Below are 25,210 nucleotides of genomic sequence, written 5' to 3'. Positions count from 1 at the left end.
AAGGGATGCAGGCTGAGGAAATACGCTCTGTGGTGTAAGGGAGAGGTCCTGGCAGACTATACCAGTACAAAAGGGAAGAAAACAGGAAGAATAGAGAGTTAACTAAACAATGCAGGTTTTGAGGATCCCTTCAATCAGTTCATCCTGTGTAGCAGTTTTAAGAGAAATGTTCTAAACCCAAGCACTGTTAAACTTCAATCCCACTTTCCCCCAGTTATTAAGCAGTGATGACAAATGACCGAAGTTGTCTGATATCAGCTTTATTACTCTGAGGTCCACATTTCATGAGCAGTGATGAAATCAGAGTGACTTCTAACATTAAATCAAGTGGTTTCTTACCTTGATGAAATGAATTCGAAATACATTAGTACTTATGTTGGCCTACCCACCCTGAATACCAGTAATTCTGTAGAGAGAAATTATTTCCACAGCAGCTAGACCCAAATAGACTTCAATGAGTTATGAAAATGAATATATTAGTCCTTCTGCCAGAACATCACTGCCATAATTCAGTACTATGTAAGCTACATTCATACTACAGTTAAATATCTTATCATTTATTGACTGCTTGCTTTTTATGTTCCACCCCAATCCAAATCAGGCAATCATGTCATTTATGTAATAATGCAAAGACATGGCCACTGGCCTGGCCAAGGTGAAATCCCTGTACCTTCCAAGAGTTTCTGCAGGCTGCTCCGCATCACATGAATGTTCTCAATACCCATGAACCTGAAGCGAATGTTGGCATAGTAGTCTTCACTCTCATACCCCTTCCCAGCTGCTCGGTTGGCCATGGCATTCAACTGCAATAGTGAAGGACATAATAAAGGCCAGATTATGAAAGAACAGGATTCAATCTCAGTGCTTCATTCTGAACAGTTTTAAATCTCACTCATTCAGGGCTGGCATTATTGTTCAGATGGTTAAGCCACTGCCTGCAATGTCAGCATCCCATATGGGTGCTGGTTCAAGTCCTAGCTGTTTCACTTCCCATCTAGCTCCATGCTAATTTGCCTGGGAAAGCAGTGAAAGACGGCTCAAATCCTTGGGCTCCTGCACCCACCTGGGAGACCCAAATGGATTCCAGGCTGCTGACTTGGGTATGACCCAGCTTGGGCCATTACAGCCATTTGGGAAGTGAACCAGCAGATGGAAGATCTCTTTCTCTTTCTTTCTCTCTGTAACTCTACCTTTCAAATAAATAAATAAAAGCTTTAAAAATATATCCTACTCAAAAAGAAGTTATATCAGATAAGACACATTCTGGAATAAGGAGGATTTCATTGGCTTTTAGATCATGTACCTTTATAATAAATAGACTCATATAGGGAGAGAGAGGAAGACCTAGTATATTTGTTTTTTTTTTAATATTTTATTTATTTGAAAGACAGAGTTAGATGGAGGAAGAGACAGAGAGAGAAACATTCCAACCACTGGTTCACTCTCCAAATGGCTGCAATAGCAGATCTGTGCCAGGATGAAGCCAGGAGCTCCACTGGGGTCTCCTACATGAGTGCAGGGGCCAAAGCACTTGGTCCATCTTCCACTGCTTTCCCAGGCACATTAGCAGGGAGCTGGAAGTGGAGCAGCTGAGAGCTGAACCAGTGCCCACGTTAGGATGCCAGTGCTGCAGACAGTGGATTAACCTGCTACGGCCACAGTGCTGGCCCCTGTTTTATTTCATAAACCCTGCTTAAGAAATGAAGGATATGGCAGCTATAGGATATCTGATCTGAAATAATAATTTTGAGCTGCCCATCACAAACAATTGCTTTCACATCTAAAAAGACTTTATACTCACAAACATGTAGAAGTTCAAAAATCTTTACAACTGAGAAAATCTAAAAAGAAGTCTCAGAATGTCAGGACCAATTAATTTTAAATAGCTACTCTAGAAAAATGTAAAAAATATGACTGCATGAGATAAATAACTTTTATGCTCTGAGAAAACTGAAATGTAGACACTAACACTATTTTCAGCTTGCAGTAACCAGAGTATCTCTAGGTCATATGAAGAATATTGAGTTGGGGGGCCAGTTTTGTGGCACAGTAGGTTAAGCTACCACTTGCAATGGTGGCATCCCATATAGAGTGCCTGTTTGAGTCCTAGCTGCTCTGCTTCTGATCCAGATCCCCACTAATGTTCCTAGGAAGTAGTGGAAGATGGCCCAAGTAGTTGGGTCCCTGCCACCCACATGGAGACTTAGATGGAGTTCCAGGCTCCTAGCTTCATCCTGAGCCAGCCCTGACCATTGTGGCCATCTGGGAAGTGAATCAGCAAATGGAAGCTCTCTGCCTCTCCACATTTCAAATAAACACATATTTTTTAAAAGGATACCGAGCAAGGTAAGGTGTAAATGAGATTTGTAGAGAGGAGATATGAATACAATAATAACCAAGATATGATGATGGTCAGCTTGCAATTAAGTGTCTGTTGTCTGGGCCTGTTTTCTCATCTACCAGTATTTTATATTTCTGAAGGCAGGAGGAGCACATATGTAGCCAATATGTAGTTTTGTACTAATATAAAGGAATACAAAAACCTCAAAGCATATAAACTATTCACGTTAGCTTATGGAAAAGAAATAAAGTTAATGTTTCAATATATTCTCTTTAGAATGCAAGACACTTGTTAAACGGAGAACCATGATGGTGATTTTGATCTTTTATCACACTGATAGTTTCAGTGAGCTTTCATTAAATTAATGACAAATGTCAAAAGAATCCCTGTTGGGGGAAGGCATATGGTACAGCAATTAAGAGGCTGCTTGGGATAGCTGTATCCCATATCAGAGTGCCTGGATTTGAATTCTGGCTTCTCGCTCAATTCTAGCTTCCTGCTAATGCGTTCACTGGGTGGTAGCAGGTGATGGCTCAAGTAGTTTGAATCCCTGCCACCTGCTTTGGAAAACTGAACTGAGTTCTTGATTCCTGGCTTTGGCACTGGCTGTTTTGGGCATCTGGGGAATGAACCAGTAGATGGAATATCTGTTTTTGTGTCTTTCTCTGCCTCTGAAATAAATGAAAATCTTAAAAAAAAAAAAAAAACACCTTCTCACTGTCTAACTCTGCCTGTCAAAAAAAAAAAAAAAAAACTGTGTAGAAGTACAAGCAATAACCACTTAGAAGCAACAAAATTTCCTAGGAGGGATGCTTCAGTAAACAAAACATAATTATACTAGTCCCTACCAGGTTTGGATAGACCAGCTAACATAGGTAGGTAACTATCCTATGCCAGTATATACTCTTTGGAAATATATCCAGTGGATCTGAGGTCAAACAGCTACATATTAATGTCCAGGTAGAGAAAATGTAATATTTATTGAGTTAATACTATGTGGCAGACCTTTTACATATATTATCTCATCTAACTTTTACTATAGCCCCTCAAGGTAAGGACTATTATTATTCTCCTAAGTAAATAGCTTCAGAAAGGTGAACTAATTTGCCAAAGATCGCAAGGATAAGTACTGAAGGCAAGGCTTGACCTCAAATTTGTCTAACTCCTAAGAACAAATTTCTATCACTATAATATAGTTTCTACCAAATATTTAAATCTAGCCATCCAGAAAAGGGGAATTTCCAGATATTTCTAGGCCTGTCTTAATTTGCTTGGATTTAAGACAGGAAAATAGAATCTATTAAAGAGGACTTCCTGATATTGGATTTGAATAAAAGGCCCCAAGCTTTTAGATTCTCAGAAGCTTGGTATATGTCTCTTCATCATTTTAAGGGTATTTAATCTTGATAAAAGATACAGACTTGATTAAACTCTTGCCAATCTCAGAATGTCAGATGCAGAGGCAGGCATTTGGCTTAGCAGTTTAAGATGCCATATGGGATGCCTGTATCAAATATTAGTATGCCTGAGTTTGAGTTTCAGCTGTGGCTCTTGACTTCAGCTTCCTGCTCATGTAGACCCTGAAAGACAGCAGGCAGTTGGGACCCTGTCATTAACATGGGTTAGCTGGATTGAGTTCCTTGCTCCTGGCTCTTCTGTCTGGCCCAGCCCCAGTCACTGTGAGCATTTGAGTATTTTACCAGCTGATGGGATATCAGTCTCTCTCCTCTGTCTCTCAAATTAATAAAAAATTTTTAAACAGAATATGAGATGGGGTTATCATTGAAACAAAACAGTAAGCTTTTGAAACAGTAAAAAATGATACCTGAGCAAAAAAGGGAAATGGTGGCTCTGGAAAACAGCTAATGGGGGAATCACAAAATGGGACAGACAAGCTGTATAAGACCACTGTCTAGTCTCATGCATATCCAATTACTGAACTCTGAAGCCACAACTACCTAGTTTAGGCTTAGCTCTCACCTCCCAGGTTAGCAATCACTACTTAGCAACAAAACCTCCTCAACCACATTCTCACATCAAATTTTAAGTAAAACTGTTTCTTTTTTGGAATTTTTGTAAAAAGGACAACCTTTAAGAAAATGGGTTCAGTCCTTTACTTGCTTTGTGGAGCACAATAAATTCATCTACAATTCCCCATGGAGCTTGAAGGTCAAGGGTAAAAGTTTAAGCTGATATTTAGGTTGATCTAAGGATCCCCTGTTCAGTGACACAAACATTTGAAAGGGACAAAGCCTGTGAAAACAATGAAACAAATCACATAGCTCAAGCTCTAGGAAAGATGAAAGGATTTTGCTAGAAGTCCATGTCCACTGTCAAAATCTATGGCAAATTTATGTCCCTGTTCTTATTCTTTGGAACTAAGATTTAAATTGTACTTCAATGAATTGGGAAAACATAATCAGCTAATAGTACTGGGTGCTAAAAAAAATTACTGCCACAAGATCCAAACATTTTTAGTTAATCACACAGCAGTCAGATTTGTGATCCCTGCTCCTTCAGGAAACAGCAAAATATTATTAACTTACTATGGCTCAAAACATTAATTACAAAAAGATATGCTGGTAGTAGTTAGGTTTCCATTGTCTAAATTGAAGTTCTCTCTCTGAGAGTAAATTTCTACCACAGAAGACTACAAAAAATTCTGGTTGAGGAACAAATTTAGTGACACATTTAAGATGTGTCAATGAACCTTCAACTCAGGACATCTTATTGAGGTGGCAAAGCTAAGTTGTTCACGGTACCTTGACAGTGACAGGCTTATAAAAGGAGCTCCAAATGGCTTGCTCAAATGATTTTCTACAATGTCTGACATACACAAATCTGACTTAATAACACTACAAGTCTCAGTATGTGGGGATAAGGATTATAGTAAGTAGAAATATCAGAGAAGTCACTGACAAATAGATACCTTTGGTCTTGTGTCTACGACATACATAAACTGGTTCCCTGGGTTCGTCTGGCCAATGGCTTCCAGCAAGAGCTCATCATCTACAGAGCGAGTGTAAAATCCCGACAGGGGCTGGCTACAGCGGCAAATGACAGCCTGTAAGGAAAAAGTGTATCAGTTGAGTGTTATATTCTCAGCTGGTCAAAAATCCTCCTTGACTCCAGGTTTACTAAGTAGTGGGAAAAGAAAAACCAACTCAAGACAATGACTGAAGAGATAGGTGACTTTAAAGTCCAGGCATTCCACTGATAATGGACTCAGCCTCCTACTTCCCAAAGGCATGTGGCTGACTCCCAACGTAGTCTTGGCAAATCAGACTACTAAAAAGTCACATCTTGAATGCTTCCTTAATAAAAATCAACTCTCCATACGTGATAGGCTAGTTATTTTTCTAAAATTGCCCACTATTATAGTTCCAGTAATATCACTCTTACAAACCAGAGGATTACAGTGGTAGCAGAATTCAAAAGAGAGCAAAGATCTAGAGATTTAGAGAATAGAATTCCTTAGTTTCAGGAGTTAATAATAAATCAGAGGGCTGGTTTGTTTTCAAGCCTTTTCCATATAAAAACAGCATAGCTATTTAACAGGTTTGTCTGGATATAATTAGTTAATGGACTTCATTACACTTTGATATGGATTTAAGGAATCTGTTCACTTTAATAGCTTGACACAAGGGCACCCAATTGTATCATTATACTCTTTAGCACTTGAACAGCTGCCCATTTGAGAACCTAACTACTTGTCTAACTCCTTTTGGGGAGTATAGCAGAGGACAGAAGAGATTCTCTCTCTCTCTCTCTCTCTCTCTCTTCTCTCTTCTCTCTTCTCTCTTCTCTCTTCTCCTCCCCCCTCCTCTCTTTTCTCCTCTTCTCTCCCCTCCCCTCCCCTCTCTCGCTCTCTTTCTCCCCGGCTCTCTGTAACTCTGTGCTTCAAATAATCTCTAAAAAAATAAGCTGGTAGAAAAGAATCAAGGACCTTTGTATCCTCGTGGCAAGCCATAGTCCCCAAATATCCTCTCATACTACTAGTTTCCTTTCATGCCACAATTTCTTACCAGCTGGAATCCATAGAAAGGAAACAAATTAGAAGACTTAAAATGCCACTTAACATCTGCATACTTACAATTTACAAAGTATATATCTATTTTTCCTTCATGTGACCCTCTCAAAAATGCTCAAAAGTCCAAAGTTCAGAGAAGTTAAATAACTTGCTTGAGGTCACACAGCTAGTAAAGTGGAACAGTGACACTTAAACCTAGGTCTTCTAGAGGCAAGTTAGCGTTCATTAGAAAGTTTGCTTAACTCACATTGTTCTCTTTGTAGAGGTAGGAAAGCACAGGCACACGTTCTCTACTTCTGAATTTTGAACTTCCAACCACTGTTCCCAAGGTAACAGATTTAGGAACCACTATTTCAGGAGGGTAGGTACCGCATATCTGAAAAATAAACCAATACAAATACATGTGTGTGTGTGTGTGTGTACATTTTTCACTTGCTAGCAACAGACTAGCATTGGCAATCATTCAAGCTTTAGCTGGCTGGTATTTACTATTCAGAATCATCCATTCCTCAGAAACAGAAACAAAATACTCTTGGTTTAGAGTTTTTTCAAGTATGCCATTAATTTCCATAAAGAAAAACACTGAGACATATAAGAACAAAATTTACTTTGTGATTAACTAAAATCATAGGCAGAAACATATATAACCCTACTATAAAATTCACATTTTTTTTCTATCAGAGCAACAAACAATGTAGGCTATAAACAACTAAATCACAAAAATCAACTCAAGAAGACATGTAGAAGAGAATAAGGATGTATGATTTATTTCGTCATAAACTGCAAACTGCTTCATGCATTTCTGGACGGTCTGTAAAACACTAGTTGGGGGTTGAAGGTGCTGACATTTTAGTTGTGACATACGCTATAAGAAGACGGGACACATTTTCTCAAATTTATCAGCCCTTAGTGGTTAACAAAATACAACTTTCCAAAGAGACACAAACAAAATATTGTTAACAGGACAGATGTGATGATGCAAAATTAACTCTAATCACTTTCTTTTTTTTTTTTCTTAATTTTTGACAGGCAGAGTAGATAGTGAGAAAGAGAAGACAGAGAAAGGTCTTCCTTTTTGCCATTGGTCCACCCTCCAATGGCCACTGTGGCCGGTGCATTGTGCTGATCCGAAGCCAAGAGCCAGGTGCTTCTCCTGGTCTCCCATGCGGGTGCAGGGCCCAAGGACTTGGGCCATCCTCCACTGCCTTCCTGGGCCATAGCAGAGAGCTGGCCTGGAAGAGGGGCAACTGGGATAGAATCCGGCGCCCCAACCAGGACTAGAACCCGGTGTGCTGGCGCCGCAAGGCGGAGGATTAGCCTGTTAAGCCACGGCGCCAGCCTTCTAATCACTTTCTTAAGTGTAAAATATACCCAAACATTTAATAACAGATCAAATAAATAGAGAAGACTTTGAAAGTTCTCAACATATAGAAATCATACTATTTGAGGAAATGGAAATGCTAATTACCCTGATTTGATCATTATACTTTGTATACATGTATTAACTTATCACTATATTCTATAAATATATATTAGATCAATTAAATTAAAAAAAAACAGGCAGAAATAATTTATGACAGATTAAGAATCCTCTATATAATTCATTAGTCAATGTCCTCGGAATGAGGACCATTTGAGAAGTTCTCTACCCATCCCTTTCCTGGACTCAGACTTTGGAAAAGCAAGTCATACAAAGAGAAAAGTATGGAGCTTTCCACTCAGCTCAGAAGGCCATATGCATCCAGAGAAACATGGGCATTTCAAAACTCATTCAGAAGACTTCAACTCGACAGAATTCACCCCAACTCTACTCATTCCTAACAAGCCACCTCACAGATAACCCTGCTAAGTGACAGCTCATTAATCCTCACACCTAGTGGATATTCAAAACTGTGTTACCAGAAAGTCATTATAGTCCTACTATGGTAGTGATACACTGGAAACTTAAAGATCCAAAAATTCAGGAATATCACTTAACGATGAATCTGTGCAGAACAGTTATCATAGCAAGCCTGTTATCCTTAGAACAGGCCTACCTACAAGGTTCCCACTTGGCTGCGTCTGAGGACTTGGCTTTTGGGAGGGTGTTCACTGTTACCTAATTGGTAAGAGCGGCTCACTGTATATAGACTGTATAAAAAAGGTGGCTTACGCTGAACATTTGTTTTCTTGGTGGGCATCTAGAATTTTGGTATACTCTAGGCAGAGGGTGTATATGTGCGCAGCCCTTGAAAATTCCAAAAGCACTGAGTCACTAATAAGCTTGCCTGGTAGACAACATTACATGTGTTGTGTTGTCACAACCCATTGCTGGAGGAATTAAATGTGTCCTGTGTGATTCTACTATGAAAGGACTTCGGAAGCTTGGACCAGGTTTTCTGCAGATTTACCTATGTACTTCGTCCCTTTGCTGATTTTGCTTTGTATCCTTTCATTATAATAAATCACAGCCATAAATATGACTGTATGTTGAGTCATGTGTGTCTTCCCAGTGAATTACAGACTCTGAGGAATAGTCTTGGGGACCCCCCCATATAATCCTAGACCCCTATATTCATCCCACAGTTCCTTCCTGAGATTGAGACCCAAATGCTTGATATGTCTTTAATTACCTTAAACTCAAGTCTAAAATCGAGGATATTATGTGTCCTTCTTGTGGTCATTATCAAGGCTAACAACCACTATCCACTTGGTCTTTCAATTCTACAACCTAAATATGTTTTTTTAAAGCTTTTATTTATTTATTTAAAAGGCAGAGTTGCACAGAGGCAGAGAGAGAAAGAGAGAAAGAGAGAAAGAGAGAGAGAAAGTCAGTCTTCCATTTGCTGGTTCACTCCCTAAATGGCTGAAATGGCCAGAGCTGGGCCAATCTGGAGCCAGGAGCCTCTTCCGGGTCTCCCATGTGGGTGCAGGGGTCCTAGGACTTGGCCATCTTTTACTGGTTTCCCAGGCCATAACAGAGAGCTGGATTGGAAATGGAGCAACTGGGTCTTGAACTGGCACCCATATGGGATGCTGGCACTGCAGGTGGTGGCTTTACTTGCTATGCCACAGTGCCAGCCCTCTAAATATCTTTTGTAATTCATCTCCTCTTCTCTGTCTGCATTCATTGTCTTAGTTCAGGTTCTCATCACTTCATTTATCATCCTTCTGCATTCTGCAAATTGGTTTGCATCTAGAAACTAATTCTCCACACTCATAACAAAGTTATCTTTCTAAAGTACAAATAGATTTATGTTGCTTTCCAGCAAAAAACACTCTCATGCTCCCAAATGTCTTCAGGATAATATTCAATTTCTTTAATTTAGTCATGAATCCCCTCATGATCTAACTGCACTTCCTGAACTCCTTTCTTCTCCCCCTGCATAAATTAGGATAAAGCTCTTTCAAAAGGCTATTCCCTAAAGTATCCAGCTATTTCTGGCTTCTCTGGCTGATTTGTATATCCCTCGTCTGTGCTCCACTGCATCCTATGCTTTAGACCATTAGATCTCTTACTCAGTTACCTGAGCACAGTTGGTACTCAATGTTCTTTGAATGGCTGACTGTTGAATTAAAAGGATCAATTATGACTGTTTCCTTTCTCTTTTTTCAAACCTTTGCTTGCTGATACTCTGCCATTTTAATTAAATACACTAAATGAATGACAACAATAACAAACTTACCTCATAGCTTCTGTTAGCATCTGTTATGGTCCAGTACCTGTTGGGTATTCCCATACGTTCAAAGTCTGATGTTGGGTTAATCAGTTTCCATCCATTTTCCCTCATCTCTTTTGAGGTTTTGGGATTATAAGCAAAAGCATAAAGATCTTCAGGTAATACTGGAGAAGACAGACATGACAACAAAGTAATGATGAATGAAACTCAGATTACCAAACAATGCAAATAAAGGTTAATTTCCTTCTCTCAAAGGAATGTTTGTCAAACAGCCTTAGAAAAAGTGTTTTGTACACAAGTTTGCCTTTATATAAGGAATAAGAGCTAGAATATTGCTTCAGGTTTTTCTTTTATAAATGTTTATTTTTTTGACACTAAAGGAAAGAAGAAACTTTCTGCCTGGCTTCATTAAAAAAAAAAAAACAAACAGAATTCTGTACAACAGATTTAACTGAGGCTTCCAGGTTTCACATGTTAAGAAACACTTCTGGGGCCAGTGTTGAGACAGAGCAGTTAAACCTGCCTCCTGCTTCACTGGCATCCCATTTGGGTGCTAGTTTGAGTCCCAGCTGCTCCACTTGTGATCCAGCTCCCTGCTAATGCATCTGGGAAAGCAGTGGAAGATGGCTTAAGTGCTTGGGCCCCTGCGCCCACATGGAAGACCTAGAAGAGCTCCTGGCTCATGGCTTCTGCTTGGCCCAGCCCTAGCATTGCAGCCATTTGGAAAGTGAACCAGCATATGGAAGACCTCTCTGTCTCTCCCCACTCCCCTCTAACTCTGCCTTTTAAATAAATAATATTTGAAGAAAAAAACCAGTCCTTACCAAAAGTTCTTAACTGAGCTTCTGTGTCTTAAATGCACTGCTTGTTGTAACGTGTTGCACAACATTAACAACGTTCTTGTAATCTACTCTTCAGGCCAACACCAGCCTCTGGCTGATAAATGGCAATCTCTTCCCTTCTCCCTGTCAGTCCTGCTTTCTCCCTTCACAAGATACAATACAGAATAATGCGTTTGGCCAACTGATGTGGCAATAATTTTTCCAGAGATAGATGAAGCCAACCAAAGCCATATACAACAACACTGGCCCATGTAATTATGTAATGCTGTCAAGAATTATCATCAAAAACTGATGAATTATTCTGGGGTAAGGAGGGAAGAGAATTGGGAGGGAAAAATCTAAGAGTATGGAGATTCCACAGAATAAAATGAGAGGACAATGATAGCTGTCTAGGGGTGGGGACTAGGAAATGAGTGGGTGGCCGGCACCACTGCTCACTAGGCTAATCCTCTGCCTGAGGCGCCGGCACCCCGGGTTCTAGTCCCGGTTGGGGCACTGGATTTTGTCCTGGTTGCTCCTCTTGCAGTCCAGCTCTCTGCTATGGTCCGGGAAGGCAGTGGAGGATGGCCCAAGTGCTTGGGCCCTGCACCCACATGGGAGACCAGGAGGAAACACTGGGCTCCTGGCTTCAGATGGGCGCAGTGCGCCAGCCGCAGCGCATCAGCCGTAGCGGCCATTTGGGGGGTGGTGAACCAACAGAAAAGGAAGACTTTTCTCTGTCTCTAACTCTGCCTGTCAAAAATAAAAAAATAAAAAAAAAATGAGTGGGTAAAGCTGGAGGAAGCAGCGGTAACTGTAGTAGTGAGGACTCTGATACACTACCCTAGTCTTCTAAGTGGAACTGAAGGTAAGCTGGGAACAGTAAGTCAAACATAATGCCAACAGAACAGGAATCAAGAGAAGAAAATATCTTTTAATTATCTACTATATACTGCATATACTAAAAAATGCATGAATATAAATAAGTGTCAAAATATCCCCCTTAGGGAGCTTAAACTCACTGTACTTTAACATGTGAGAAAGCTGAGTTCAGAGGTTATATAAATTGCCCAAATACCATGAAGCTAGTAAGTGACAGAGCCCAGATCCAAACCCTGCTCTAACTCTATATAATCTTTCCATTACACTATTTCGGAAAAAAAAAAAAAAACAAAACAAAATGGCTTTACATAAAAATACTATCATAACTACCTGGCTGAGAAAGCTTGAGCAGTGAAATATAAACTTCATTGCACACAAGATCAGAGTCTAAAACAAAGTGGGCCACCCGGAAGTTCTTACAGCGGAGGATCAGGGGACAGCCCAGGTTAGTGATGGGCAATTTCTCCACAGTGGCAATGTGATGGACCGCAATCTGTAAAAAGAAAAGAACTACAATAAACATTTATTAAATAAACACTCTCATTATGTCTGACTCTCAGTAATACTATAAGCATGGACAGAGATACAATCACATCTATAGCTTATAGCCATCTTTTCTAAGACAGCTGAGGTTCTTTCAAACAGAAATAAAGCATTAATAGTGGTCAAGCAGGGGCTGGTGTTGTGGCATAGCAGGTTAAGCCGCTGCTTGTGATGCCAGCATGCCATATGGGCACCAGTTTGAGACCCAGCTGCTCCACTTCCAGTTCTGCTCCCCACTAAGCAGCAGTGGAAGATGGCCCAACTGCCTGAGTCCCTGCACACATATGGGAGATCCAGTGGAAGTTCCAGGCTTCTCGCTTCAATCTGGCACAATCCCAGCCATTGTGGCCATTTGGGGAGTGAACCAGCGGATAGAAAATCTCTCTCTCTCTCTCTCTCTAATTCTGCCTTTCAAATAAATAAAGTTTTTAAAAATAGTGGTAAAGAAATGAGAAGCAAACTGTAGTTAGAAAACTTCTCTGTCCTTAGGCTATTAGATTAATGGGTTTATAGGACATTTTAGCAGGTCAGCTGTAGAGTTTACAATCACAGGAGTAATCGTAACAGAGGAAAACAGAAATTCCGTTTGTTCTATCAAACTGCTAATTAAAATAATGATTAATATATAAGACAGGTAGATGGTACAGCAGTTAAGACTCCATTTGGGACAGCCACATCCCATATTGGCGTGCCTGGGTTCAAGTCATGATTCTGCTTCCAATTCCAATTAGCTTCCTGCTAATGATCACTCTGAGAGGCAGCACATAATGGCTCACATACTTGCCTCAGTGCCACCCATGTGAGAGACCCAGATTGAGTTCCTGGTTCTTAGCTTTGGCCTGGCCCAGCCCTGGCTGTTGTAGGCATTTGGGGAGTAAACCAGTAGACATAAGATCTTTGTCTCTCTGCCTTTCAAATAAACAAATAATTATTAATAATTGTGCTTTATTCCATTGTAACCCATGAGCTATACTTTGGAAATTTATATTCATTAAATAAAAGTTTAATAAAAAAAAATAATTGTGCTTTATTTATCACTAAGTAGTCCATGACCATTAGCTATATACCATGTAAAAGCCTTTGGGATGGATATATTCACTATATTTCATGAATGAACAAAACAAATCTCTGAGGAGATTGATTCACAGGCCACATATTCAAGAAGTAATACAGAATTTGATCCATGGGAGTCTAACTCTAAGTTCAAGATTCTTTCTCTAGAAATTCTAATCTAGTTCCAGAATTAGAGTTTAGCTAGAAACATTAGGGAGGAAATAGCATCCCACATTTCAGACTTTAGTGACAATAAAGCTTTGAACATAGGATGATCACTGTCCACACTGTTTCTATAAAGATAACTCGTAAAAGAAAATATATTCAAATAGTACAATTCTATGTCCAAAATAGCCACAGAATCATGAATTTGAATTGTAGTCTTTGACATTCTCTTCTTGTTCCTATCTCTGATGTTTCCCACAAGTACAGAGCCTGGATGTATTCTTTCCATTCACTGGACTTCCTGTCCTGTGCTTGGAATGGTCTTCTGAGCAACACTGTGCTTTCTTCTCCTTTCTCTCCCCCTATGCCATGCTTAGCACCCAATTGATTTGGAAAAGTCATCTCTTCCATGAACTCTTTCGATCATATCCACCATCTAGAATGCAGCAACTATGTAGATCAGTCACACGTTCCTGGGAAGAATTTTCTTTTTTTTTTTTATAATTCGAGAGGCAGACACAGACACACACACACACACACACAGATCTCATTCATTGATTCAATTCCCAAATACCTACAATGACCACATTGGCCCAAAGCTGTATCTGGAAACTGGGAACTCAAGGCAGATCTGCCATGTGTGCGGCAGGGACCCAACTACTTGAGTCATCACTTGCTGCCTTCTGGGATGCACATTAGCAGGAAGCTAGAATTGGGAACAAAGCTGAGATTTGAACTCAGGCACTCCAACATGACAGGCAAGTGTCCTAACCAAACACTCTCCTTTCAGGAATAATTTTCTATCTTTTCAAACTCAATTCCTGCCATGGCAGTTTTGGAGGGGTCACAGAAACTCTTGATAATGTAATAAGAATTCATGTATCAAATCTCAAATAAATCCATGCCCTGCCAGTCAATATGAAGGATGTACATTTGGGTAGTCAAATAGTGATCATCAAGATCAGGGAATAGAGGCTGGCATTGCAGCTTAGTGAGTAAAGCTGCTGCTGGTGATGCTGGCATTCCATATGGGCAGCAGTTCATGTCCCAGCTGCTCCACTTCCAATCAAACTCTCTGCTAACGGCCTGGGTCCCTGCCACCCATGTGGGGAAACCTGGATGAAGCTCCTGGATCCTGGCTTTGACCTGGCATAGTACTGGTGGTTGCAGCCATCTGGTGAGCGAACCAGTAGATAGAAGATCTTCCTCTCTCTCCTTCTCTCTCTGTAACTCTTTCAAATAAGTCAATAAAGGGACAAACAATTATGATGAACAGGATCGGTGCCCCGACCGGGACTAGAACCCGGTGTGCTGGCGCCGCAAGGCGGAGGATTAGCCTATTAAGGTGTTTATTTTAAAGATTTATTTATTTATTTGAAAGGCAATGTTACAGAGAGGCAGACACCGAAAGAGAGAGAGAGAGAGGTTTTTTCCATTTGCTGGTTCACTCTCCAAGTGGCCACAAGAGCCCGAGCTGGCTGATCCAAAGCCATGAGCCAGGAGCCTTTTCCAGGCTTCCTACGCGGGTGCACGGGCCGAAGGACTTGGGCCATGTTCTACTACTTTCCCTGGCCACAGCAGAGAGCTGGATTGGAAGTGGAGCAGCCAGGACTTGAACCAGCATCCATTAGAATGCTGGCACTGCAGATGGTGGCCCTACCCTGTACACCACAGTGCCGGGCCCCCTTAATGTATATTTATGCCTTCTGTATCTTAAAGCAGCATCATAATCATTAATCAGTAGCATGATTTATGGTTAAATCTCTTCATTTATAAACCTCATAGCATAGTGATTAAGATCACTGTATGCTGAGCTTGAAATTCCAACTGCAACATTTACTGCCTTTGTAATCTTGCGGCGCCAGCACACCAGGTTCTAGTCCCGGTCGGGGCACCGATCCTGTTCTGGTTGCCCCTCTTCCAGGCCAGCTCTCTGCTGTGGCCAGGGAGTACAGTGGAGGATGGCCCAGGTGCTTGGGCCCTGCACCCCATGTGAGACCAGGATAAGCACCTGGCTCCTGCCATCGGATCAGCGCGGTGCGCCGGCCGCAGCGTGCCTACCGTGGCGGCCATTGGAGGGTGAACCAACGGCAAAAAGGAAGACCTTTCTCTCTGTCTCTCTCTCACTGTCCACTCTGCCTGTCAAAAAATAAAAAAAAAATAAACACCTTAAGTTGTGGGTGGGTGTTGTGATGTAATAGGTTATCCCATCACTTGGGACACCTGCATGGATAAATGAGGTGCATGGGGGGTCAAGTCCCACCTTCATTGCAAATCCAGCTTCCTGCTAATGCACACCCTAGGAGGCAGTAGTACTTAGATCCCTGCTACACACATGGGAGACCCAGATGAAGTTTCTGGACCCTGGCTTAAGTTTGCCTGGGCCCTTGCTCTTGCAGGCATTTGGGAAGCAAACTAGCAGACACCCTGCCTTTCAAATAAAAAATGAATAACCTTAAAAAATCTGAGGCTTAAGATTTTGCATTTTAACAAGCTCTCAGATTGATACAGATGCTGCTGGTACTCAAGACTACATTTACAACTAGCATACCTTTAAATTATTTCAGATTGCTTACCAACTAACTAGGTTCAGAAAATAAGCAGAGACTACCTACTAGAGACAATAACTTAAAGGAAGAGGAGACTATAAAAAGAGTTCTAGAACAGGTCCTTTAAAGAAAATGATTTATAGCAATTTAATAATGCTACTTGAAATTTCAAGAAACCATTATATATAAAGTATATATGCACAATTCTTTAAGACCTTTCAAGATTCTTCTCATGAACATACCCATGTTTCTTTCCGGGTTTCACCAGAAGCTTCCACATAGATCAGGTGAGTTGCGGTGAGATACAGAATCCCATTAGCTGGTTTCTTTTCCACATAACGATCCAGTAATTTCACATTTTCCACCTGTTTGAGGTGGGGGAGATACTGATTAATTCTCAAAGCACCAACCATGATTGATGTGGAACAATTAAAAGACAAGTGTCATTAATTTGCTATAAAAACTTCTTTGGGGCTTTCCAGTACCTCTCAAGATGGCAAACTAGTATGATTTTTATTTTCTTGTCCTGAAATAGCTCTATAAAGACTATAAGAGTAAAAGGAAAGATGTATTCTAGGAGGAGTCAAAATTCTAGACAATGTTGACATCATAAGTTAGGTGTGGGTAGAAAACAGACAGAACCTAGAAACTTGCTGAGGTACTTATCTTGTTGAAAGGAAGGTGCAGTTATTATATGTGAAAAAAAACAGTAAGAGTAAATAACTTACATATGACAAACCCACAGTCAGCATCATATTGAATAGGGAATGTTGGAAGCATTTCCACTAAGATCTAGAACCAGACAAAGGTGCCCACATCCACTATTGTATTCAATACTGTTATGGAAGTTTTATCTAGAGCATTTAGGCAAGAAAAAGAAATAAAAGGGATACAAATAGGAAAGGAAGAAGTCAAATTATCCCTGTTTGCAGATTAAAAATATATACAGAGAGAAACCAAAAGACTCCATTAAGAAACTACTGGAACTCATAAAAGAGTTTGGTAAAGTTGCCAGATGTAAAATCAACACACAAAAATCCATAGCCTTTGAATACAGACAAGGCCATGGCTGAGAAAGAATTTATAAGTATCATTTACTACAGTTACAGAAAATTTTGAATACCTTGGAATAAATTTAACCAGGGATGTGAAAGATCTCTACAATTAAAATTACAAAATATTAAAGAAAGAAATAGAAAAAGACACACAAAAAATGGAAAAATATTCCATGTTCATGGATTGGAAGAATCAGTATCATCAAAATATCCATACTACCCAAAGCAATTTACAGATTCAATACAATCCCAATCGAAATACCAATGAGGGGGTTAGCACCATGGCTTAAGAGAGTAAAGCCACTGCCTGCAGTGCTGGCATCCCACATGGGTGCCAGTTTGAGTCCCAGCTACTCCACTTCCATTCTAGCTCCCAGCTAATGTGCCTGGGAAAGCAGTGGAAGACAGCCCAAGTACTTGGGCCCCTGCACTCATGTGGGAAACTTAGAAGAAGCGCCTGGCTTCGGATCCACACAGCTCTGGCTGTTGCAGGGAGTAAACTAGTGGATTGAAGATTTCTCTGTCTCTGCCTCTCTCTCTTTCTCTGTAACTCTTCCTTTCAAATAAATAAATCAAGCTTCAACAAATGGTACTGGGAAAACTGGACCTCCACATACAGAAATATGAAACAAAACCCCTACATAACACCTTATACAAAAATCAACTCAAAATGGATCAAGGATCTAAATCTACAACCTGCTACTATCAAATTACTAGAGGAAACTAGTAATCGGGGAAACTCTCAAAGACACTGGCACAGGTAAAAACTTCTCAGAAAACAGCCTTAGAAGCATAGACGATCAAAGCCAAGATAGACAAATGGGATTATACCAAGCTAAGAAACTTCTGTACTACAAATGAAACACTTAACAAAATGAAGAGGCAACCAACAGAATGGGAGAAAATATTTGTGAACTATTGAACTGATAAAGGATTAATATCCAAAATCCATAAAGAGCTCAAAAACTCAACAACAAACAATCCAGTTAAGAAATGGGCAAAGGACATGAACCTCCATTTTTCAAAGGATGAAATTCAAATGGCCAACAGACACATGAAAAAAGGCTGAGGATCACCAGCCATCAGGGAAATGCAAATCAAAACTACAGTGAGGTTTTGCCTCACCCCAGTTAGAATGACTCTCATACAGAAATCAACAAACAATGCTAGTGCAAGTTGTAGTCCTGGCTTCTCCACTTCTGATCCAGCTCTCTGTTATGTCCTGGGAAAGCAGCAGAAAATGGCCCAAGTCCTTGGGCCCCCGCATCTTTATGGAAGACCTGGAGGAAGCTCCTGGCTCCTGGCTTCAGATCAGCGCAGCTTCAGCCATTACGGCCATCTAGGAAGTGAACCAGTGTATGGAAGCCCCACCCCCCACCCCTATGCCTGTCACTCTGCCTTTCAAATAAATTTTTAGTCATTCCAAGATGGCGGGGTAGGGAGGGAGTTACTCCCCTAGTGTGCAGTTTCAGGGGAGAGTTAGGAAGAAAACAGCAGAGGAAACTCTACACAAATTAGAGGGACATGGTGGACCTACGTGGGGGGCATGGATGCCCACAACTCAGGACTACAGCAGCTGAGAGTCTACATACCAGCGATGGAAAGTGAGGTGAGACCAGACTGCAGCAGCCCAAACCACTGGGGATAAAGCTGCAGGAAGAGCCTAGAGGGAACCCAGCTTAGAGCCCCATGGGGGATAGTGTATCTGCCAAGCAACAGCAGAAAAAAAGGATGGATATGTTTCTCTCTCCCCAATCACTTTACAACTGCATCCTATAACAAGCCGATAGAGCAGGTAGCATTTTGGACACATATAACAGCTGTGCCAGCCGTGTCTGCACCCAATAACCAGCCAAGTGGAAACTCCTGACTCTGGTGGGGAACACTAACAGGGGGCGAGCAGCTTGTGACTGTGGGGGGATTCTGTGCCAGGACTGTGAAAAAAACTGAGGCTGTGTGGGAGGACTTATAGTGTGGCTAGGACTTTGGGCAGTCACAATGGGAGACTCCAGATGCTCAGGGCTTCCTGGTTACCTGGTGAGAGACACTGCTGGAGAATCTGAGGACTGCACAGATCCTTTGTGTGGTCCTTGGGACAGAGTGGATGAATATAATACCCACTGGGCCTAGTGTTCAGGCACAGTTCTTCTTTGAGAAGAGGAGCTCAGCTGAGCAGAATAAACTTCCCTTCTGATTAACAAAAAGATTTATTATGCCAAACCTGGGTATCTCACCTTAGGCATGCCCTTCAACCTAGAGAACTGAACAGAGCTTCCTGGCCACACCTATTACAAGCCTCTAGATATTCACTGAAAGTAAACACTCCACTTATCTACAGAGTCATAGTACAAAGATAAAAGCTGCCACAGAAAAGAAAAAAATAAGAAGCCAAAGAGTATCTCCCACAAATGCAGAAAAACAAACATACCAATTCAAGAAGAAAGAACAAGGAAGACAAAATGACACCTCCAAAAGAACAAAATACTTCAATACTAGATTTTGAAGATGATGAGATGGAAGAAATGCAAGAAATGAATTCAAAAAATTGATCATAAGTAACACAGAAGTAATCAGAAGCAAATACACAAACTATTGAAATCTGTACAGGATATGAAAGAAAATTTCTCACATGAAATTGAAATCTTAAAGAGAAACCAAAATAAAATGAAGAATTCAATAGAACAAATAAAAAATGCAGTGGAAAGCCTTAACAGAATCGGTAAAGCAGAAGAAAGAATATCTGACTTAGAAGACAAAGCACAGGAAATTATACAGCCAAACTAAAAATAAGAAGAGGAAATTAGAGAACTAAAAAACACTGTTTGGAATCTACAGGATAATACCAAATGACCTAACATACAGGTACTAGGAGTTCCTGAAGGTGTGGATAGAGAGAAAGGATTAGAAGGCCTTTTTTAGTGAAATAATAACAGAAAACTTCCCTAATTTGTGGAAGAAAGAGACATCCAAGTACAGGAAGCACATAGAACTACTAATAGAGATAACCAGAAAAGATATTCACCACAACACATTGTAATCAAACTCACCACAGTAAAACATAAAGAAAAGATTCTAAAATGTGCATGATTACTTTCAGAGGATCTCCAATTAGACTCACAGTGGACTTCTCATCAGAGAGAATGGCAAGATATATTCCAAGTCTTAAGAGAAAAAAAAACAACTATCAACCCAGAATACTATGCACTACAAAGCTCTTCTTTATGAATGAAGGTGAAATGAAGGCCTTCCATACCAAACAGAAATTGAAAGAATTTGTCAGCACACATCCAGCCATACAAAAGATGCTTAAGGATGTGTTGCACACAGAAACACAGAAACATAGTCATCACTACAAAAGAATGTAAAGAAGGAAATCTCTCAGTAAAAGTTCAAAGGAAATTCAAAGTAAAAAATAGGAATATTTCTGGAAAAATGGCAGGGCAAAGTCGTTACTTATCAATAGTCACCTTGAATAAAAATGGCCTCAACTTTCCAGTTAAAAGACACAGACTGGCTGAATGGATTTAAAAAAAACCATCCATTTGCTGCCTACAAGAAACATATCTCACCAACAAAGATGCACGGAGACTGAAAGTGAAAGGAAGGAAAGATATTCCATGCCAACAGAAACAAAAAAAACAGCTGGTATAGCCACCTAATATCAGACAAAATAGACTTTTACACAAAAACTGTTAAGAGAGACAAAGAACAGAACTATGTAATGATTAATGGATCAATTCAACAGAAAGATTTAACTATTATAAACGTTTATGCACCTAATCACAGAAAAATAAATAAATAAATAATAGATAAATATAAATAAATAATAAATAAATAAATAAATAAAAGGCAGACATAGACTCCAATACATTAGTAATGGGGGACTTCAATACCTCACTTTCTGCAATGGACAGATCAACCAGACATAAAATTAGCAAGGAAACGGCAGATTTAATCGATACCATAGACCCAATGGACCTAACAGGTACTTACAGAACTTTTCATCCTACAGTTGCAGAATACACATTCTTCTCACCAGTGCATGGAACTTTATCTAGGATTGACCACATACTAGGCCATAAAGCAAGTCTAAGCAAATTGAAAAAAAAATCAAAATCATACCATGCATCTTCTCGGACAACAATGGAATGAGGTTGGAAATCAGCAATTCAGGAATCTTTAGAACATATGCAAACACATAGAGATTGAACAACATGCTCCTGAATAAACAGTGGGTCATAGAAGAAATCAAAACAGAAATCAAATTTCTGGAAACAAATGAAGATGACACACCATATCAAAACTTACGGGATACAATTAGTAAAGATCTCATCAGTTTGTACCCACACAGAAACACAAAATGTAAAAATACTGTTTCAGTACTAGTTATAACATCACTGCACATTAGACAACACATTAAGGACAGATCCCACATGGGATGTAAGTACACAGTGACTCCTGTTGCTGACTTAACAATTTGACACTCCTGTTCATGGCATCAGTAATCTCCGTAGGCTCTTGTCATGAGTTGCATAGAAAATTAATTTTTTTAAAAAAATTATGTAGGATCTGTCTTTAATGTGCTGTACACTGTTATTTAATGCTATAACTAGTACTCCAACAGTATTTTTTTTCACTTTGTGTTGCTATATGGGTCAAACTGCTGAAATCTTTACCTAATATATACTAAACTGATCTTCTGTATATAAAGAGAATTGAAAATGAATCCTGATGTGAATGGAAGGGGAGAGGGAGCGGGAAAGGGGAGGGTTGCGGGTGGGAGGGAAGTTATGGGGGGGGAAGCCATGGTAACCCATAAGCTGTTCTTTGGAAATTTTATATTCATTAAATAAAAGTTTAAAAAAAAAAAACTTACGGGATACAGCAAAAACAGTGTTAAGAGGAAACTTTATAGCAATAGGTTTCTACATCAAGAAATTGGAAAGGCACCAAATAAATGAGCTATCCATGAATCTCAAGGATCTGGAAAAACAACAGCAAACCAAACCAAAAACTAGTAGGAGAAAATAAATTATTAAAATTAGAGAAGAGGCCAGCTCCGCAGCTCACTTGGCTACTCCTCCACCTGTGGCCCAGCACCCCAGGTTCTAGTCCCAGTTGGGGTGCCGAATTCTGTCCCAGTTGTTCCTCTTCCAGTCCAGCTCTCTGCTGTGGCCTGGGAAGGCACCTGCAAGGGAGACCAGGAGGAAGCACCTGGCTCCTGGCTTCGGATTGGTGCAGCGCACTGGCCGTAGCAGCCTTTTGGGGGGTGAAGCAACGGAAGGAAGACTTTTCTGTCTCTCTCTTACTAACTCTGCCTGTCAAAAAAAAAATAGAGAAGAAATCAACAAGATTGAATCCAAAAAGCAATACAAATGATTACAAAACGAAGAGCTGGTTTTTTGGAAAAAAAAAAAAACACTATTGGCCCAATTAACCAAAAAAAGGAGAAGACCCAAATCAATAAAATTAGAGATGAAAAAAGTAATGTAACAACAGACACAACAGAAATAAAAGGAATCATCAGAAATTACTACAAAGAGCTGTATGCCAACAAACTGGGAAACCTAGAAAAAGTGGACAGATTGCTGGACACATACAACCTATTTAAATTGAGCCATGAAGAGATACAAAACCTAATCAGACCCATAACCAAGATGGAAATCGAATCAGTAATAAAGGCCCTCTCCACAAAGAAAAGCCCAGGACCCGATGGCTTCACCGGATGGCTTCACTGTAGAATTCTCTGCTGAATTCTACCAGATTTTTAAAGAAGAACTAACTCCAATTCTTCTCAAGTTATTCAAAACAATTGAAAGGGAGGGAATCCTCCCAAATTATTTCTATGAAGTCCACATCACTTAATTCCTAAATTTGAAAAAGATGCAACAGAGAAATAGAATTACAGACCAATTTCCCTGATGAACATAGATGCAAAAATCCTCAACAAAATTCCAGCCAATAGAATCTAACAACACATAAAAAAGATCATCCACGCAGGCCAAGTGGGATTTATTCCTTGTATTCAGGGATAAATTCAACACTCAAATCAATCAATGTGATACATCACATTAACAAACTGCTGAACAGAAACTATATGATTGGCTCAAAAAATGCCGAAAAAACATTTGATAAAATACAACAGCATTTCATGATGAAAACTAAGCAAATTAGGTATAGAAGGAACATTCCTCAACACAATTAAGGGAATTTATGACAAACCCATGGCCAGTGTCATACTGAATGGGGAAAACTTAAAAGCAGTCCCACTGAGATCCAGTAGCAGACATGATGCCCACTCTCACCACTGCTATTCAATATAGTCCTGGACATTTTAGCCAGAGCCATTAGGCAAGTAAAATAAATCAAAGGGATACAAAGCAGGAAGGAGAAAGGCAAACTAGCCCTACTTGCGGATGACATAATCTTATATATAGGGTATCCAAAAGACTCCGCAAAGAGACTATTGGAACTCATAGAAGAGTTTGGTAAAGTAGAAGGCTATAAAGTCAATACATAAAAATCAACAGCCTTTGTATACACGGACAATGCCAAAGCTGAGATTGAGCTTCTACGATAAATCTCATTCACAAAAGCTACAAAAAAAAATAATAAAATACCTTGGAATAAATTTAACCAAGCATATCAAAGATGTCTACGATGTGAATTATAAAACATTAAAGAAACAAACAGAAGAAGATACAAAAAAATGGAAAAATCTTCCATGCTCATGGATTGGAAGAATCAATATCATCAAATGTGCATTATTCAGAAAGTACTTTACAAATTCAATGAGATAGCAATCAACATACCAAAGATATTCTTCTCAGATCTAGAAAAAATGATGTTGAAATTCATATAGAGACACAGGAGACCTAGAATAGATAAAGCAATCTTATACAACAAAAACAAAGCTGGAAGGATCACACAATACCAGACTTTAAGACATATACAAGGCAGTTATAATCAAAATAGTCTGGTAATGGCACAAAACGAGACACGCAGACCAATGGAACAGAATAGAAACACCAGAAATCAATCCAAACATCTACAGCCAACTTATATTTGACCAAGGAGATAAAATCAATCCCTGGAGCAAGGACAGTCTCAACAAATGGTGCTGGGAAAATTGGATTTCCACATGCAGAAGTATGAAGCAAGACCCCTACTTTACAGCTTACACAAAAACTCCACTCAACATGGATTAAAGATCTAAATCTATGATCCAATATCATCAAACTTTTAGAGAACATTGGGGAAACCCTGCAAGACATTAGCACAGGCAAAGAATTTTTGAAAAAGACTCCAGAGGCACAGTCAGTCAAAGTCAAAATTAACAAATGGGATTACTTCAAATTGAGAAGTTTCTGTACAGCAAAAGAAACATTCAGTAAAGTGAAGAGGCAACTGACAGAATAGGAGATATTATTTTCAAACTATGCTGCTGATAAAGGATTAATAACCAGAATATACAAAGAGATCAAGAAACTCCATAACAACAAAACAACCCAGTTAAGCGATGGGCCAAGGACTTAAGTTTTCAAAAGAGGAAATCCAAATGGCCAACAGACACATGAAAAAATGGTCAGGATCACTAGCTGTCAGGGAAATGCAAATCAAAACCACAATGAGGTTTCACCTCACCCCGGTCAGAATGGCTTACTGCAGTCAGAATGACTTTCATACAGAAATCCACAAACAATATATGCTGGTGAGGATGTGGGGGAAAAGGGAATGTCAACTGGTAAAGCCAGTATGGAAATACCTCAAAAATCTGAATATAGACCTACCATATGATCTAGCCATCCCAATCCTGGGAATTTTCCCGAGAGAAATGAAATCCATAAAAAAAAGAATTATCTGCACCTCCATGTTTATTGCAGCTCAGTTTACAAGAGCTAAAAAAGGAATCAACCTAAATGCCCATCAACTGAAGACTGCATAAAGAAATTATGGGATATATACACTATAGAATACTACATAGTGGTAAAAAAAAATGAAATCTGGTCATTTGCAACAAAATGGATGAATCTGGAAATCATCATACTTAGTGAAATAAGCCAGTCCCAAAGGGACAAATACCATGTGTTTTCCCTGATCTGTGGGAATAGA

The 25,210-nt window shown here is 39.8% G+C and overlaps 1 protein-coding gene across 2 annotated transcripts in view; it reads right to left on the bottom strand.

Moving 5' to 3' along the window:
* The window catches only part of MTMR8 (myotubularin related protein 8), a 125,298-nt gene that overhangs the window by 54,048 nt on the left and 46,040 nt on the right, over positions 1-25,210 (bottom strand). The window contains exons 2-7 of one of the 2 annotated variants that reach the window (XM_062183579.1): positions 16,286-16,408; positions 12,064-12,226; positions 10,037-10,194; positions 6,619-6,747; positions 5,271-5,405; positions 671-803 (exon numbers count right to left, since the gene is read on the bottom strand). In XM_062183579.1, coding sequence (XP_062039563.1) covers positions 671-803; positions 5,271-5,405; positions 6,619-6,747; positions 10,037-10,194; positions 12,064-12,226; positions 16,286-16,408 — 841 coding nt within the window. The remainder of the gene's footprint in view (positions 1-670; positions 804-5,270; positions 5,406-6,618; positions 6,748-10,036; positions 10,195-12,063; positions 12,227-16,285; positions 16,409-25,210) is intronic. The other variant, XM_062183580.1, reaches the window with a different exon arrangement.

This window comes from Lepus europaeus, chromosome X (assembly GCF_033115175.1).
Source record: "Lepus europaeus isolate LE1 chromosome X, mLepTim1.pri, whole genome shotgun sequence".
Classification (NCBI taxonomy): Eukaryota; Metazoa; Chordata; class Mammalia; order Lagomorpha; family Leporidae; genus Lepus; species Lepus europaeus.
This window is presented reverse-complemented; position numbering and strand designations above follow the sequence as displayed.